Source organism: Haliaeetus leucocephalus, unplaced genomic scaffold (assembly GCF_000737465.1).
Source record: "Haliaeetus leucocephalus isolate CR32 unplaced genomic scaffold, Haliaeetus_leucocephalus-4.0 Scaffold156, whole genome shotgun sequence".
In the NCBI taxonomy this organism is placed as follows: domain Eukaryota; kingdom Metazoa; phylum Chordata; class Aves; order Accipitriformes; family Accipitridae; genus Haliaeetus; species Haliaeetus leucocephalus.
In genome coordinates, this window is record NW_010972592.1 from 1,752,007 (window position 1) to 1,769,976 (window position 17,970).

Sequence of the window (17,970 nt, forward strand, 5' to 3'; positions counted from 1 at the left end):
GTCGCCCGCGGCTGGACCCGCTCCGCCGCCTCGGAGGCCGACAGCCGGCAGCCCGCGGCGGAGAGCCGGCAGGACTCCCAGTACCGGGACACGGTGCTGGTGCCGCGCAGCCGCTTCCCCGCGCAGCTGCCGGGGCGGCTGCAGCCCGAGGCCGAGCTGGAGACGCAGCAGGTAGCGGCTGGGGCCGGGGCCGGCTCGCCCCGGGGGGGTGTGTGTGTGTGTGTGTGTGTGCCCGGAGAGGGGCGCGGGGCTTCCCCTGGGGGCGAGGCCCGGCCCGGCGGCGGAGCCTCGGCCCGGGCGGCGGGGGGAGGTTTGTTTCGGGCCCGGGTTTCGCTGCCGTTACCTCCCCGTAGGTCTGGGCTTTGGCGGGTGCCTGGCCAGGCCGGCTGAAGTTCGCGGTCGGGGAAAGCTGGAGGGCCGGCGAGCTTTGGTTGTTTATTTCTAGCCTGGGTGCTCTCAAGCGTGTTGCAGTTTTGTGTGGAGAAAGAGTAACGACCCTCCTGATCGCGGAGAGTCAGAGTAATAACGTTGGGCTTAGTATTACCCCGATCTCGGGCTTCTTAATGCTTTTGGACTACTAACGCCTTCTGTTGCAGAGTTAGGAAAGTAAACTCTCCGTGCTTGTTTGCTTTTATGACATGTTCTACCATCTAGCCAAACCCCAGACTTCTTGGAAGTGCAAAGACCTGCGATGATTTAGGTGTTTTCTTGTTGTGTCTACAGAAATGTGGTTTTTCAGAACTGTATTCATGGCAAAGGCAAAGGAAGGCAAAGCAGGAATTTTGTCTGCATGATGGACCACCTTATGCCAATGGAGACCCTCATGTTGGCCATGCGTTAAATAAAGTAAATATTTACCCGTTCATACTCTACTGTTTTAAAGTGGTAAACACTTCCTATAATGTGCTGTGTGTTCTCCTTTCCCATTTGAATCAATAACACTTTAAAGTGTTCTGTATTTTGGCAGACAGGGCTTTTAAAAGGCAAGTGGTGTGGTTACATAGATACCACATGATGCCATGGCAACATCGATACCATACCATGACATAAATGCCATATACCAGTATATGGTACCTATATGCTGAGTGTTCATTTATGAGGCTGAATTGTTTCAGTAAAAAGAGAACATCTTTTTAGAGAAGTCCAGCCTGTAATTCATTCCTAAGCAATATTAAATGCGCAGTTTACTTGTGTTTTGAACATATCACACGTACACATGTGGGTGAATGTCTATTTCTATATGTGTATAGGTAATAATGTTACTGTAATGCACAGTTGAGCTGTGCCTTGCTATTCTTTTGCCCTTTGAGTATTTTGTAAGTTAGTTGTGTTAGTTGTTAGTTGTTATTGCATTTATTTTATGACTAAATATTGATGGCTTTTTCAGCTTTGAAATATTACTCCTAAGTATGTTTGGCTATGTTTAGATTCAGTCCTGAGAATGACAGCATTATATATGCTACAAAGTGGGAAAGACTAAAATGTGACCCACGGCTTCTTACCGTACTAGCGCCAAAGCTTGGACTTCTGAAAACAGCAAGTTTTGGTAGGTTGTTGCTTACACCAAAACCCAGTAATGTGCACTAGGCCAACACTGTAGATCCAGCTTAATGTTTTTAAAATAAGAGCAAGTAGGATTTGTTCACTTCAAGTCTTGCAAGCTTATAAACTGCATCTTTCAGTTACACTGAACATGAATTCCTTTGATCAGAGGTCCTCTGAGGTTCTGCCAAAATACAAAATGATGGGCAAGAAAAATCACAAATGCGCAGTCTTAAATGTAAATTTATTGTGCAGCCTTTTATATTTGGTTCTTTTTTTTTTATTTAAATAGGAGCATCTTAATTAATAATGTAGCTATTTCACATGGGGGAGCTAAAGTGATAACAGACCCTTGTGTCTTTTCAGATTTTGAAAGACATCACTAATCGTTTCTACATGATGAGAGGTTATAAAGTACATTATGTGCCAGGATGGGATTGTCATGGATTGCCAATTGAGTTGAAGGCGTTGTCAGAAGTCAAAGGAGCTGAAAATCTTTCACCAATGGAAATTCGACAGAAAGGTAAACTACTGTTTGCAATATCTTTATAGAAAAAGTTGGCTTAAGTATTTGTACATCCTACTCATATTTTGTATTTTATGCTTTATATATAGCTTTTATACTTTATTGTGGGCTTTTCTATTACCTATTGGTGACATTTTCTATGATCACTGTATGTGTTTTCCAAGCAGATTGAGTACAATGCAATCTTATGAAATGGGATAATTGAACACAGGCTTAATTTGTTGCTGTAATGAATATGCGTAGTAATGACTGTGGGTTTAAAAAAACAGAAGTATGTCAGAGGATTTGGATTTCTGCTTTGCTTAACTGCGTAGTGGCATGAAACTGGTATTTATCAGATCAACATCCTTTTGATTTTTGAAGACTGAATTTGATTAGGAGCTAAAAAGTTGCATATAAAAATCAGGCTTCAGTAGGACACTTGGCTCAATATCGTAAGTAGGAATGCACTTGTTGACTGTGTTTTTAAAAAATACTACAAAACTATAGGGGTGATCCTTTCAGAGGAGCGTAGTCTGCACTATATGGAAACTGTTTTGAAAAAGTAATTTCAAATACCATATGTATTGAAAGACATCAACATTCAGCTGCAATGAGCAATTTAAACTGCTTTAGCTTGAAATTGCAGCAATGAAATGGGCTAACTTATTTTCAGATGCATGTTGCTTTGAAAAGCTTGGATCAGCACCAACAGAGGTGGTTAACTTTCACTCTATTTTACATTATTTGAGAATGCATTTTGAGAAATTATTCTTCATAACTAAATATTTTTTCCCCTCTTCCCTAAAAAGAAAGTTTATATTCTAGAGACATTTGTGCTTTATGTCCCCATATTAGTCAAAAAGTGCTGCTCCTGAATCTTTTTACTCTTTGTAGTCATTTTATGTAACTACTTCTCTGAAATATATATTTTTTGAGCCATAATAATCTATTTAATACAAATCAGTAATTAGTGCATAGTTTCAATATGTTCAGCTCAGGCTGAACATCAGTAGCACATTTTAAATGGTATTAGATTCGATGTTAGTGGGCTAAACCATGTGCTTAATGGAACTATTCCCTTTAGCTAGAGAATTTGCAGAAAGAGCAATTGAGAAGCAGAAATCTGCCTTCATTCGTTGGGGTGTAATGGCAGATTGGGCTAACTGCTACCGTACGTTTGATCCAAAGTATGAAGCAAACCAGCTGAGAGTCTTCTATAAAATGTATGATAAGGTATGTTGAACTTTTGTTGAAGTGTGTTTTGATTTGTCATGAGCTTCGATTCTCCTAACTTTTTTTACCCTCCCTTTCCTCTAGGGTTTCATTTATCAGGACTATAAACCTGTGTTCTGGTCCCCTTCAGCAAAGTAAGAATCAACTTACAATTTTGTCCTCAAAATTTTAGCAAGGATATCAATAGCTTTTCACGTTCAAGTGTGTTAACTTATGTTTGATATCTACCCAGAACAGCCTTGGCTGAAGCAGAGCTTGAATACAATGAGCAGCATGTCAGTCGTTCTGTGTATATGAAATTTCCCCTGTTAAAGTCACCACCTAAGCTGACTTCTGTGATAGGTATGACTTCTGTATAGATTTAAAGATTGATAGCTTTTATTTTTGTTAGAATTTTAAGTAAAGTACTTCTAATTTACATCTGTAGATGGATCATCCTCTGCTAGCGTGCTAGTCTGGACCACACAACCTTGGACTGTGCCAGCAAATCAAGCAGTTTGTTACATGCCGGATTCAGCGTATGTGTCTTTAACTTGGTTCAGTGATCTGCATCAGTCCTTATCAACATTTATCAGCAAAGTTAAAATGTTCTGGACTACCATTACTTTTTATTTAAGGCATTTTTTTTGTGTTTTGTTTTGGTTTTTTATTTAAGTGACACAATTTTAAGCTTTGTTCTATATTAATATATTAATTTCTGCTTTCATTTTTATTTTTTAAGTTATTTCTTTTTCCTGATGTTACGTTATCTTGAAATTCTTTTGAAATTTATGAGTGAATTGGACATGTAGATTTTAAAATGTATTTTGCTTTTAGAGATGGAGCATTTAAACAATTTGTAGCTTTATGGTGTTTGTAATTATTTAGTATGACAAATATATATTTTCATTGTAGATACTCAATTGTGAAATGTACAACTACTGGTGAACACTTCATTCTAGCAGCAGATAGAGTTGAATCTACAGCTGCTGTTTTGGACAGGCAGTTTGAGGTTATGTCAACGTGTAAAGGTAGGTTTTAATATTGTTATAAGTTGCTTAGAAATTTGCTTGCAGGTGTCTGAAAACTGCTTCAGTTTTGATGTATTATTAAGTTTGTTTATATTTTGAGAATATGCTTCACTAAATTGTACAAAGAGGAGTAATAGTCTGTCAGATTTTGTATTGGTGTATTGTAGCTCAAATTTTCATCCATAGATTTCAAAGTACTTCTTAAAATCTGGATTCACACTCGGAAAACTTAAACAGAGTGGAAGTCTGTTCAGTATCAAAATCTTAATTACGCTGAATGCAGTTTGTCTGTCGTTCTCAGCCATTGCTGATGAGAACAAAGAGCTAATTACAAGTGTGCTTGCTGACTGCCTGAGTGCTAAATTGCACGAAAACTATTGAAATTGCCTAGTGTGGCAGAATTGGTAGCACTATCAGCTGCTGTTGTCATGTTATGTTACTTTTCAAGTTTTTCATCGTTGAAAGGTGTCCTAAGCCATAAACATGAAGAATGTTGAGGTATTGTAGGTGACTGTTGTCTTTACAGACAAACTAAAGTGGTTCAGTTTGCATCCTAACAAACTGCATAGTGATATTTCTTAATAGACAGACTTCTGATGCGGTGTCATGAGTCCGGATTTAATGTGTCATTTGTGAGCTTTATTCGTTTGCCTTTGTCAGTGATTTAGTGCTGGAAATAGGCATACCTAAAGGAGGTGAGAATGGTGGTTTCTTTGATCTTCTCTTCAGGTTGTTTTGGTGTCTTTCCATGCCCTCTTTTTCAGAGGGAAGAAAATTACCCGTTTCTCTGCTTAATAATCGTGTTTTTACCTAATGATAAAATTACCTGGAGGTGTTCTTAAAGGTTCCACCTTCTTGAATCACATGATTTGCAGATTATGTACAACAGTAGACTTAGACCTTCTTGAAAAGAAATTTTATATTAGAACCTGTTCTTTTTATTTTCCCATATATTTAGTAATTGGTTGTATTTGTTACCTTTCTGTATTTGTTTATCTACCTGTCTGACAGCAGTTCCTAAACATGTTCCTTCTAGGAAGAAAGCATTCAACAAAGGCCAGTTTCAGCAAGGCTTTACTAAGATTTCTTCAGTGTTTTTTTTAATCTTAAATTGTCACTAGCTTCATTTGTGCTGTACTCTCTGTATGTAATTTAGAGAATTTAAATGAATTGTTCATGATAATATAACTACTTAATGGCAGAACTAGGAATGGATCCCGAATTCAAGGGTTTTAGCCTACTAAATCGTTATTGAGATCTGTTTCTGGAACACTGAGATAGTGGTCTCCAAGGAATGGGAATGTATGGAGTGTCTCTAGGTGGAATGTCACTACTAATGGAATACCATTTTCTAAAGTAGAAGAAAAGCTTTTTCTTCAAAGGAAAGAAAAAAAACCCCAAACCTGTATGCAAGGTTAACAATGCAGAGAATTTGAAAACATTTGGACAGGGACACACAAATGAGATAAAGTAGTAGTACATCCAAACAGTATCCCGTGCATACACTTGCGGATCAATTGTTCCATTTCTGCTCTCTGCTGAAGAAGCTGAATGCATTAATTGTTTCTCTATTTTCTCTTCTGTTTTTTCGCACCCCCAGGTGTAGATTTGGCAGATGGTTCTTGTGCTCATCCCACAATTCCTAGCAGAGTCTCTCCTCTGTTACCTGCAAATCATGTGACAATGGCAAAAGGAACAGGACTAGTTCATACAGCCCCAGCTCATGGTATGGAAGACTACAGCGTAGCTTCCCACCATCAGCTACCCACGGTACTTTATTTTTTTTCAGCTGTTGCTCTTGATTTCCTGCAACTGTTTGATCATGTGCCCCTAAAGTGATTGTTGTAATTTGTGCATAGAACCTGAAGATGTTTTGAAGCATTCACATAAGTGTAAGTCCTGCAAGGATGCAGGACTAACCTTAAAGTGTGTATCACAATAAAAGGATGAAGTTTTTGATAATTAAAGGTTACAGGGAAGTCGTAGAATAGAATCCAGTTTCTTTTCTCTCTGTGTTTTTGGTTTTGTTTTTTAAAGGATAACACAGACAACAGTTCTCAGATATTGGCTCTCAGTACTCAGAATTGGCTTTTAATGCTGTATCTTGCAGACCAGTAAATCGTCAGTTATGTAGGTCATTATTACTATTCTTTTTCAGCAAAGCTTGTTTTAAACACATACATAAATACAGTTCAGTTATGCACGATCAGTTTGTGTTTGATGGAAACAGAGATGCAGGGTATTCTTTTTCTCGTTTACCTTTTTAAAGAGGTGACTCTTGAGATGTTCCAAAACCTGATTATACTCATGTTTCTGGTTGGTTTCTTATTTTTGGAGGTAGGGTTTTTCTTGGGGGTTTGTTTGTTTTTGTTTTTCACTGTTAATTTGAAAAGTCATTGAAATACTAACCAGTGACTTGATGTAAGACAGTTGTGGTATATCTGCAAACATAATGGTGCTTATTTCTTCTGATAGGTAAAATTCACTTGCCTGGTAGTTTACTAAATTGCAGTTCACTAAATTCAAAGTGTACTTAAATATAACATACTTTGCTGTTCATCAGAAAAGTAGTTACTCGGCAGAGTACTTAACTCACTTTGAATACCAGAAAGGTAATTAATTGCCACATGGTATTTTATTGACATGATTAACATATTTGTTTTAAGGATTGCCTTGTGGATGAAGGTGGGTTTTTTACTGAAGCTGCAGGTCCTGAACTTCAAAACAAGAATGTCCTTGAAGAGGGGAATGAAGCTGGTGAGTATTTAATGTAGCGATTTGTTACTTCATCAGTTACATTCCTGCAGGTATATGTTGAGGGTTGGTATAAACTGAACACGTTTTGAATATGGATGAGGTACAGGCACTTCTTACTATGTATTGATCATGAAAAGGAATGAATTGAGGTTAACAGTAGCAGTATGTTCAAATTGGATTTTAATCTTGCCTCATTTTTTTTCTCTCAGTCATTCAGATGCTTCAAGCAGCCGGGAGTTTGTTAAAAGAGGAGAAATATGTGCACAGTTACCCATATGACTGGAGGACTAAAAAGCCAATGATCATTCGAGCCAGCAAACAATGGTTTGTAAACACAGCAAGTGTGAAGGCTACAGCACAGGTATATAATTTTGCTTTCTTATGGGACATTTAAAGACAGCTGATGCCATTTGGAATCAGCAAAACTATCTTGCTATAGCTCACTCCAGAATATGTTCTTCTCTAGGGTTTACAAACAGTAGTTGAAAAGTGTTAATTATTTGTAGAAGTGATGATTGTTATTGGGTTTTTGTCAATATTGATATAATCCATGATAAATAAATTGACTGACATATTTGTTCATTGTATTTACAGGAGATCTAAGTTTCTTAGAGCTACTGAATTATTTTCCCCAAAATATTTTTTAAAATACAATGTTTCAAGGAATTAAAACAGAAGAGACAATTTTATCACTGTTAAAATTACCTTTGTTGTTATGGTGGCCTTGGATGGCCTGACATCTTTGTTTGCTCCCCTATTAGTTTTGCCACAGTCCTAATTTAAATAACTTTAAAACATATTTTTTTGAATATGCAGTGCACTTTGAAATTATGTACATCCACACAGAAAACTCAGACCAGCACCTTAGGCTGTCTTGGGTAACAGTGATTTCATTCTAAGTGGGGCATGAGGTGTTTATTCCTTATTCATCTTTATCTAGAATGAAGAAAAATACGATGGTTATTCAGCAGGGTTGGGAGCGAGTGGTTGCCCACACTCTCTAATACAGGCAGCATATATCAAAGTGGGGTTTCAAAGTAAACAACAGCACAAGACACAATGAGCTATTAAACTTCAGATAGACATACAGATGCCATTTCTAACTTGCTTAAGGGTGCATCTGCTAGACAATCAGAGCTGGCAAAAAAGCGTTGGTTGTTCTTTGGGGAAATGTACAGTATATACAGCGTTCGAAATATGTTATTGAAGAGCAACATGCAGTGAAGTAAACAAAGCAAATGTGACAGCTGCCCGAGAACATGTTATTCAATACTGGGAGTGGGAGTGTAGACCTGTACCTTTTTTTTTTTTACTGGTAGCATAAAGAGTGTTTGTCTGAATGCTCAAGCATGTTCAACAATTCATTGTCTACTTCATAGGAAGTGCTGAAAAAAGTGAAAGTTATTCCTACGTCTGCAGCAAACAGAATGCTCGAAATGCTAGACAGAAGGACCTTTTGGTGTATATCACGGCAAAGATGTTGGGGTGTTCCGATTCCTGTTTTTTATCAGAAGAACACAGGAGAATGCTTGATAAACAGGTATTTGTCTAGCTTTATATACTGAAAAATGAAAGAATGAGCACTGTCTGTTGTGCTGCAGTTATACAATATTATAAAACTTCTAACTATTTAAGTATGAATACATGCTTTTACTTGTAATTGTTTATACACAGAACTAATTCAGCTATAAATTAAAACAATCAAAACCTCATTCCTGAAGGTGACTTGTATGTAAGTAATAGGAATCATTTTACTTAGATATTTAAGTTACCTGAAAAGTCTCCTTGATACTGATTGCTGCTTTCATTCCTCATCTTCAAATTAAGTGAGCTGGCAGTAATCACTGGCCTTTATGTTTAAGCAAGGAGTGAAGTGCAAGTTGTAGTTAGAATAGATTGCAACTGTAATTGTAGCACTGTAAATTGAACAGTACAGGTATTTTGTCAAAATAGCTTTTTGCTATTGAATAAGTGACAATGAGATTATCTGAAGCTGAATAACTAAATTGATTGCAGAATAAGTAATTGCACTTTGTTTCAAAATGAAATTAGTGTTTTTGAAGAGCCAGCCTCAATAAATGTAAGTAAGTGACCTTTAGCTATATGGTTTGGTATGTCTAAAGCTTCAGATGCTAGCCTTATTCTGCCATCTTTTGGTTAATAGTGTCCAAATATTGCAAACACTGAATTTCAGGAGTTCCAGATTGCATTTCAGGAATTTAAATGTAATGTGGAGGAAATCCAAGCTGTGCTTTAAAACAAGAAAACTCAACCAAATATGATCCTTTTCTGTCTTTTAAGGAGTAATAGAGTTCTGCTTTTACCCCTTCAGGAGACAGAGGTTTTCAATTGTGAATATCCTCTAAGACATGATTTCATAAAAATAGTATTGTGGAGTTCCATGTTCATTGTTCATTTCCATAATTGTTTTCTGTCTTGAGATATGCCAGTGTAACTCCATTTTATACATCTTAACCTTACAACCATTTGTGCAAATTCATTATGGGTAGTAAGATTGCATAGCTGGAGGTGAACTTAGTAGTGTTGCAGAACTTTTTTTATTCTGGTCTTGAATAAATATACTGCAGAGGGTCCAGCTTGTTTTCCAGAGGCTGGACTGAGCTCATAAGTATAGTAGTAGGTGAGGCTTAGGGTGTGGAGAGCAGGGAATGGACTTTAAGCAGTTAGTCCTTAGCTTCACCTAGTGTGACTGGGTGTGTAGGCGCACAGATATGTACTTTGACTCTTGCTCAGTAGGCAATAACTGTGAGAAAAGACCACAATAACCGTAGTCGTTTGTAGTACCTGAATCATGCTGACGCACATCAGGAAATGGATGGAGGCTCTGTGGGGTGTAAAATCATTTTACCTACAAAGATTGTTACCATATTAAAAAGTAAGTGTATGTTCACATAAAATGATGTTTTCCAAGGAATACTTATTGTAGCCTATCTGCAGAGTAGGGTTGAGTGTGTTACTTGCACTTGCTTAAAATTGTTAAATGTGTAGTTTAACAACAAAGTAAGAGTGTAATGAAAAACAGTTTAGCAGTTGATAGTCAAACGGGAAGGGCACCATGAAGCAATAGCTCCTTCAGAACATAAAGGAGCTGACCCAGCTGGTACAGAAAGCATTTGAAAGGAGGGATGCATGGGAATTCCTTCAGGTTATTGTAAAATTACCTTGAAAGCCAGTGACCTGTATTAAAAAGCATGCCTGAATGTCTTTAGTAAGTGCTTGAGCTGTGTGAGATTATTGCTGGAGCTGTACGATATGAGGCAATTGGGGCATTCTGATGTGATAAACTCTGCAACAGTTTAACAACTCAACCTTTGTGTGTAGCTATTGGCCTAGTAGTCACCCATGTAGGTGAATGAACAAAGTGACAGTATGGCATGTTTGGTTAGAGTTGATCTGGTGAAAAAAGAGAGACATTTAGGAGAAAAAAGAGAGACATCCAATATGCTTGAAAAGTAGATTTATTTCATTTGACTGACAGCTTCTGATGCTTATTTATAGTCAGTACTCTTTACTTCTATCATATTTTACAGCAGAGGTGAAATTTTCAAAGAAAAGTTTAAAACACTCATTAAATATTTAAAGTTAGCCATAGCAAACTTCTGTAACAAGAATAGGAAAAGTGCACAGAATATTGGCCTATAGAAATGACAGGCAAATTTAGAAAGCAGTCTGTCAATTCATAGGTCATTTTCCTGGACACCAGTTCTTATTGAAATAAACACCTAAGCCTAAATACTTTGTTGCATTTACAGTATAATTTTGAAAATCATAATCACAGTAGGTTGTTGACATATTTCTAACACTTAAGTTTCATATTCAGATTTTGTGAATAATTAATATCATTAAAAAACCAGTAAATAACTTGCATTTCTAAACAAAAACTGTTTTCTTACCTAAAATGCTGGATAAACGTGTTTCCAGTAGCAGCTGCTATGGAGTTTTTCAGTGGCTATCAAAAGTAACAGCATCTCCACTGGAAGTCAGTGTAGTCCACATGGAGTTGCTGTTACATTTGAGAGCACCAATGGTCGATCTTGAGTGATCCTGTTTCTGTATCACCTGTGAAAACACTTAAAAAAAAAAAAAGTCCCTAAAATAAACAGCTGTTTCCCTCTGTTAAGTGAAAGTTTCCCCAGAATTTGCCATGTGAAAGGCTGCGGAAAGGTGCTCTTTCAAGATGCAACTGCTCGTGTCTTAACAGAATATTTTTCCCACAGTGACAATCCTGTCTTTCTGACTTGAAAGCCAAAAGCTAGACTGTAATCTTGTAAGCAGCAAGTTTGATGCAAGATCTCCATGAGTCTTTCCCCTTTGCTGGTGTGACTCCCCATAGACCTAAAAGACATTTGATTGTATGACACTGTTGTCTATGGTTCTAAATTTAACACGCTAGTGATGATTAGATTCTTTATGTAGAGTATACCACATCATATTGCAATCAGGAGTTTAAAAATTATTATAAAATAATAAAACCCTATATGAGAGGGAGAGAAAAGAGAGAACATTTTTTCATTATTGCCATTTTCATTAAGAGTATGGAGGTAAGATTCTGCTCAATTTTTCTGCATGAGTAGAGAAAAAAGACCTTAAATAGAATACATGCACAAATAAACGCTTATACTGTTTTGTCAACTTTCAAAAGTTAATAGGTTTTGAGACAAAAAGTTCTGATTCTAGGAAATTCTGTAACTTGTGGAAGAGAAGAGAGAAAGAGCTCCAAAAGTAAAACGAGAGATTTGTAATTCCACTAGTAGCTCAGACCAGATAATAAATGTGAGATACATACTTTAATCTGACCTCATGCAATATCTTCTTTAGAATTTCACTGTTCAGATACTGGTAATAATAAGTACTATTGCAAAGGTTATTCTAATGCCTGAGGACTTTTGTCCCTTTCTCTGTGATTAACAAGTAACTTAAATTTCTGACAAAGAAAACTCCGGCCTGTTTATGAAGTAGATCTACCCTGCGCTCTCATTTGCTTTTTAAAATATTAAGACATTTCAGTGACTTATAAGCAATAGCAGCTTACCGTAACCTAAATACTTACTGCAGCAGTATCAACGTTCATGTAAAAAAGAAGATACTTGCTCTCTTTACTGTTGTTTGAAAAGAGGTCGAGAGAACATCAGGCACTGTATTCCTCTCCTGCCGACTATATCTTAATGCCACCTAATTTCTGTTAACACATTAAATAAGTGTTCAGCGTAATCAATATCAGACCTCAGAGTGATTGGCTGGTGTCATGGTAGCGTGAATTGCCGTAGAGGTTTCAGTGTTAAAACGTAGCGAGTGACACGCAATGCAAGTTCTTCTAGATAGTGTATGAATACAGGGCAAAGTTTTACAATGGTGTTTATTGCTAACTCGGTGAATTATCATGCTTACGTTGAAGCCTACAGATTATAAAGTGATGAGTAGTTATTTGAGAAAGGTGGTTTTCACTTGCACCTCACATAAAAGTACTTTGCAAAAATCTTCCTCCTTACAATACGGATACCTGAAATATATTCATTTCTCTCTGTTGTGGTAATGGTTTATCGTAAGGATCCTGGGAAAAGATTAGAGGAACAGGCTGGGGTTTTTTTGTTTGTCTTGTTTTTTTTTCAAACTGTAGAAGGAAAAAGTACTTGTTGAAATGGTATCCTGTAAATCTTTGGTCTTAACTATCTCCTCTTATAAAATACTTGTCTGTTAATGTTCACTTATATTCTGTAGGGAAACTGAATATAATGAAAAAAACTTGCACTGCTAAAATTTTTTTTTCCACTTGATTCGAAACTATGATAGAATTTTGAGAATATTGGTCAGTAACAAGTTAACTTCACAGTCACTGACTCCTTATTTCTTGTAAGTGATTGATAACACAAATCTGACCACCTTTTAGTTGTCTGAAAACTTTTATCTGTAGCATAATCATATCTATTAGTTCATGAGTCATGAAAACATGTCTTTAAAATAATTCTGCCCTTCGTGAATTAACAATATAAGCCTTTGCATTGCACAGTAATACACTTGGTAAAAGGTTAGTCCACAGTATGTTTTGTAGTAATGGTGTATCTGCAATGGTAGACAACTGTTGTGTGGCATTGGCAATACTTACTTACTGTAAATGAAGGCAGTCATTAGTCATTTTATGATGGTTTCCCAAGGGAGATTGATAGCAAGGTTCTATTTCCTTCTTGTCCCTCCTCCCGCCTCCGATGGAAAGGAGAGCAGTTCATGCTCACTACAGGTAAATACAGTTTGCACTAACACAGTGTTTCAGATCCTCCCCCTTGTTAATGCTCCAAATATTTGTGTGATAGGCCTGACCTTAATCATTATCTCTTCCATTGAGGAGAGATGTCATTGCAATTAACAGTTGTAATGTTGGAAAACTGGTGGCACTTCAGGCTGTATCTCCTTTACTTAAAGCTTAGAACATTTGACAAACTGAGGTTTCTGCTGTGATCAAACTGAATCCAGACAGTTGCTGGAAGACATTTGTTTGTTAAGGGTATATTCCTATGTGTTGTCCAAGGTAGCTGTTACTTTTGGTCTGCAGCTGGATTTATCACCTTTTAAAAATCCTTACAAACACGGATATCATCAAATACCTGTTGAATGTTTTAAGAATGTATAGGTTGAAAATGAATTAATCACTAGAGTTTATGTCACTCCACTGAACTGCATTTGCAATATGGAAAAGTTATGTGGAAGACAAGCTTAGTTCCTGTTTAAATTGTCTACTTATTTTATAGGGCATGCTGGTAGCTGCTTTTTTTTTTTTTTTTTTTTATACTGGTTATGGGTATGAGTCTTGATTAGAAAAATTTTCTGGCTCTAATTTGATGACAGAGCCATTAGCTGAGCACAGAATTGCTTCTTCCATGAATCACTGAACATGCACTAACATCTTATGTGGTAATAAGCACGTTTTAGGGTAAATCATCCTCTTTTTAATTTAACTACTCTCTGTTCTGGTGGTGACTTCCATGGGTAAGACTTGGCCAGTAACAGGAGGCACTGAGACTGTGGAGGGAGCTCTTGAAATATTCACTTGAAGACAACTAGTTATCTGTAATTTAAAATTACACTGATAGTGTATTTGAGAAGAATTGAAGATGGAGCCTCCTGTTGAAAAGGAGTGAAAAATAATGTTATGTATTGCTTTTTGTAAAATGTTCCCAGGTGCTACGGTCTGTGTCATCATTGAAGGTCTGGGTGTAAAGCCAGCCTCTGCAGTAGAAGGTACTGACCCTGCAAGAGAGAGACAAATTAAGTGGAATAGTTTAGTCTGGGCTGAGACAAACAAACTTCTTGGCTTACTTGATTTTTTTTTATTTTTTTTTTTCCTTGAGAGCTTTCTGAATTTGAAGATTTAGCCTGACGGAGGCAAGACAATCGGGGATTTCCCAGCTGTCTGCCTTGAATTTACCAGAACTGGAGTTGTTTGCTTTTGTCTTGGAGAAGTAATGCTTCACAGTTGGAAGTATAGGCAAATAGGCCTCTGTGCAAATATTTCTGAAAGGAAAAGATACTGTTCTGAACGGGAGCTCCTAAATGTTGTTTTACCAAGATAAATGTTAGCAGTTATATTACAAAGCCATCAATTGTGTCCTATCTTTAAACTGGAAGGTGAATGACACCCATTCTAGCTTGAAAGGGTAAGAATGGCAGTGGTGTGGTAGGTGGCTGTCGCTTTGTGAGTGTTACTGGTTAGTGGTTTTTCTCTTCAGAAAACCTACTGGCATGTTCTACAGGAATTTACTTTGAAAAGTATATTGATTGATTGATACAAACCTGTTGGTCTATCATTGCAATTTTATTCCCACAATCAAGAGCAGAACTGCATTTTCTTCTTAACGTTGCACTTCTTGTCATGTAATTAAGTAATAATTTGTTCTATGTCTTCTTGGAGAACATGGGTTTTCATGCTTAAACTCTGTAAGAGTCCACTAAATGTTGTAGTGATGTAGCTCAACTTCTTAGCAGTGCAGAAAAAGTACTGTGCTGCAGTCCAAATCTGAGTGATGACACTAAAGAAGTTAGATAATTTTCCTTTTGTGTTTTCAAGATAATTATGCCAGATCATTATTTTACTTTTTCCCCTTTCACAATACTGTGTCAAGGAGTTAGTTAATTGATTAAATCTTCATTTTTTTGAGTTAAAAACAAATCTCTGGTGGCTTGGGTAACACAGGTTTTAGTTTGAAGTTGGCAGGTCGTGACTATCTGCTGTACACCTTAAATACAACAGATGTCTTAAAAATCACCTCTTTAGCAAGTGCTCTGTGAGTCAGCAAGACAATGTGTGGTTTGTTTTGTTTTTTAAGCTATCTTAATTTATGTCTAGACTTGGCATTAAATGATATTAAAAATCAGTTCCCCATAGTCTTACCTACTGGGGACAACGATTGAATGTGTCATAAATAGTGCACAGAACTGCATGCCTTGTGGTTGTTCACATCAGAAAAATGCTTAGTAAACTTTTTATTTTTCTTATTTCTGTAGTATCTATTTATTTCAGGACCTTCGTCTTGGCTGGTGCTATACCATATGAACTCATATATTGCCTTCAGAGCATACGTTGAATGGTTGTTTACATCACTCCTCTACTGGGTACAGAATTTTAAGTTTCCCAAGTTATTGGGATTAATATATAAATGTTTCTTAAATTTTAAGAAATGTATTGCTAAAAAGGGGGAATCCAGGCAACCAGAAGTCTAATACATATGTACGTTATTTGAAACGCTGCCACTTCCTAACTCTCCATTTCCACATGAGTTCTCAAGGTCCCTTTATACAGTGGAGAGAAGAAGCCTGTTGTCAAAAAGAGCAAATATTTGGGGGGGGAAATAGTTGTTTGGTTTCTGTAAAGTCAAGGTCAAGAAATAGCAAGTGAAACGGATTTTAGAAGTTTTCAAGCTGCTGGCATCTTTTCTGAGTGCCCAGTTATTGAATATTTGCAGAAAAAACTATTTGGAATACACGTGGGGTTCTGTATGTCCAGGTTTTACACAACCCTACCCATCTTGGAAGGCAAAAGTAGGAAGTCTTTTTAATACAGGCAGAAAGCTCTGTGGAGTCTTGTCTGGATTAGAAGCTGGAAAATCACAGGTTTAAATAGCTTGATCTCTTTATCAGTATACCTCACCACTTTGGATCTGGGATATTGTAGAAAGGTATGATTAACTCATCAATGCATAAAACTTCTTTTTCCTTCTAACCCAGTGAAACTATCACAGATGTCATCAAAGTAGTGGAGCAGCAAGGAACAGATGCATGGTGGACCCTTCCTATTGAACAACTGCTATCAAAAGAGGCTGTAGCAAAGGTAATTTTTTGACTTCAAATACAGAAGGTGCTCGAGACAGTCCAGTCATGGGAAATAATATAAAACCTTCATGTATTCCTATGATCCTTTTCAGTCTTTTACCTTTATGAGAAGGTATCATGTGAAAGGAATATTCAGAAAGTGAGATCTGAGTATGGCAAAATACACACAATCAGATTTGTGCCATTAATTCAGGGCAGAGATCTCAATCTTCCTCCTCCTTTTAGTTGAGGAGGAAAGTGACATCCTAATTAACCAAATCTTGAGCCCAGATATATATTAAGTCTTTGTCATTAAAATAGATTAGAATTTTAATTTTGTTTTTCCTAACGTTTTATTGTTCCTTCAACAATTGTGTTCTTAAGCTAGCACACAAACTGTAGTGTTACTCTGCCACCTCAGGTTTTTTGGTAACTTTTCCTTGTTCTGTTTTGGGGTTTCATCAGCAATTATCTGAACACTATTGTGAAAAGTTACCTAAATTATTTTGTGTTCACTCACAAAGTTGGTAGCAGAGCCTGTACAAAACTGGTCTAGAAACCAAATCTACTTTATTTGTAGTTTTGAAAAGCATTGATGTACTGAGTATTCTATTTGTATTATTTAATAATTGTTTTTCCAATAGGCTGGTGGTCATGATGTTTTGGATTATGTCAAAGGACAGGATGTCCTAGACATCTGGTTTGACAGTGGAACTTCCTGGGCTCATGTTTTGGAAGGTACAGAATTAATATGTTGATCTTTCTTTTAAAATACTTGGAGAACAAAATATAACTGTTTTGCATGATGGTGTTGGTATTGGCAAAACTGAGTTAGTTTATGCCAGCAGCAAACTGGTTGTGACTTCTTGTAAAGCTGCTTTTGCTTGTAAAGATAAGGGCTTAATGTTGGCAAACTCAGTTTCAGCGTAGTTGAAATTGAGATCTTTCTAATACTCTATTCTGAATGATTCTGCCACATGGCATACCATATATCTTCTAATGACAATGTAATTTGTTTGGAGTATAGAAGTTTCATGACACAAATGGCCAACGTACTTTGTTGCTAGTTGGTAACACTTAAATTATTTTCAGTTAACAAATTTCAGTTTGTGCTTGCGCGTGCTATTTGAAGCAGAACAAAACTGAGATCAGCTTCTGAATTTAAGTAAGTTTTATAATTTTAACAGTGTAGGTGTACTTTTTCACTTCTGAGTACTTTCAGTAACTAAAGCAGTATATCGTGGCTTAAAATATTTATACTTGCTGTATGCTATTTATAGTTCCTACTGCCAGTAGATGCTGCTCAGCAGGTAGCAGGTATATATTTGTATAAAAATACATTAAAAGTATACTGTTTGCCTGGAGGATAGTCCGAAGTCAGGAGTCCTTTCTAAAGGAGGAGTCTGGTCCCATACATCAAGTCTGTTGGACTTTAAACTCTCAGTACACAATTGTGTGATAACCATCTCGTTGAATTATAAAACACGTTAGTACCAGAGGTTTTATTTCTTAGCAACGTGGTCAGACAACAGTACCATCAGCAAACATTCATTTTCTAGAAGACCTTTACATATCTTAAAGTTCATACTCTTTAAAAAC

At 36.9% G+C, this 17,970-nt stretch overlaps 1 protein-coding gene across 1 annotated transcript in view; it reads left to right on the plus strand.

Moving 5' to 3' along the window:
• IARS2 (isoleucyl-tRNA synthetase 2, mitochondrial) overlaps positions 1-17,970 on the plus strand; it is a gene marked incomplete at its 5' end in the record, with an annotated part of 29,399 nt that continues 11,429 nt past the window's right edge. The window contains 14 exons of the mRNA XM_010562160.1: positions 1-171; positions 724-846; positions 1,909-2,065; positions 3,135-3,283; positions 3,368-3,417; positions 3,516-3,625; positions 3,711-3,801; positions 4,178-4,293; positions 5,894-6,063; positions 6,960-7,050; positions 7,260-7,411; positions 8,430-8,590; positions 16,288-16,390; positions 17,016-17,109. Coding sequence (XP_010560462.1) covers positions 1-171; positions 724-846; positions 1,909-2,065; positions 3,135-3,283; positions 3,368-3,417; positions 3,516-3,625; positions 3,711-3,801; positions 4,178-4,293; positions 5,894-6,063; positions 6,960-7,050; positions 7,260-7,411; positions 8,430-8,590; positions 16,288-16,390; positions 17,016-17,109 — 1,738 coding nt within the window. The remainder of the gene's footprint in view (positions 172-723; positions 847-1,908; positions 2,066-3,134; positions 3,284-3,367; positions 3,418-3,515; positions 3,626-3,710; positions 3,802-4,177; positions 4,294-5,893; positions 6,064-6,959; positions 7,051-7,259; positions 7,412-8,429; positions 8,591-16,287; positions 16,391-17,015; positions 17,110-17,970) is intronic.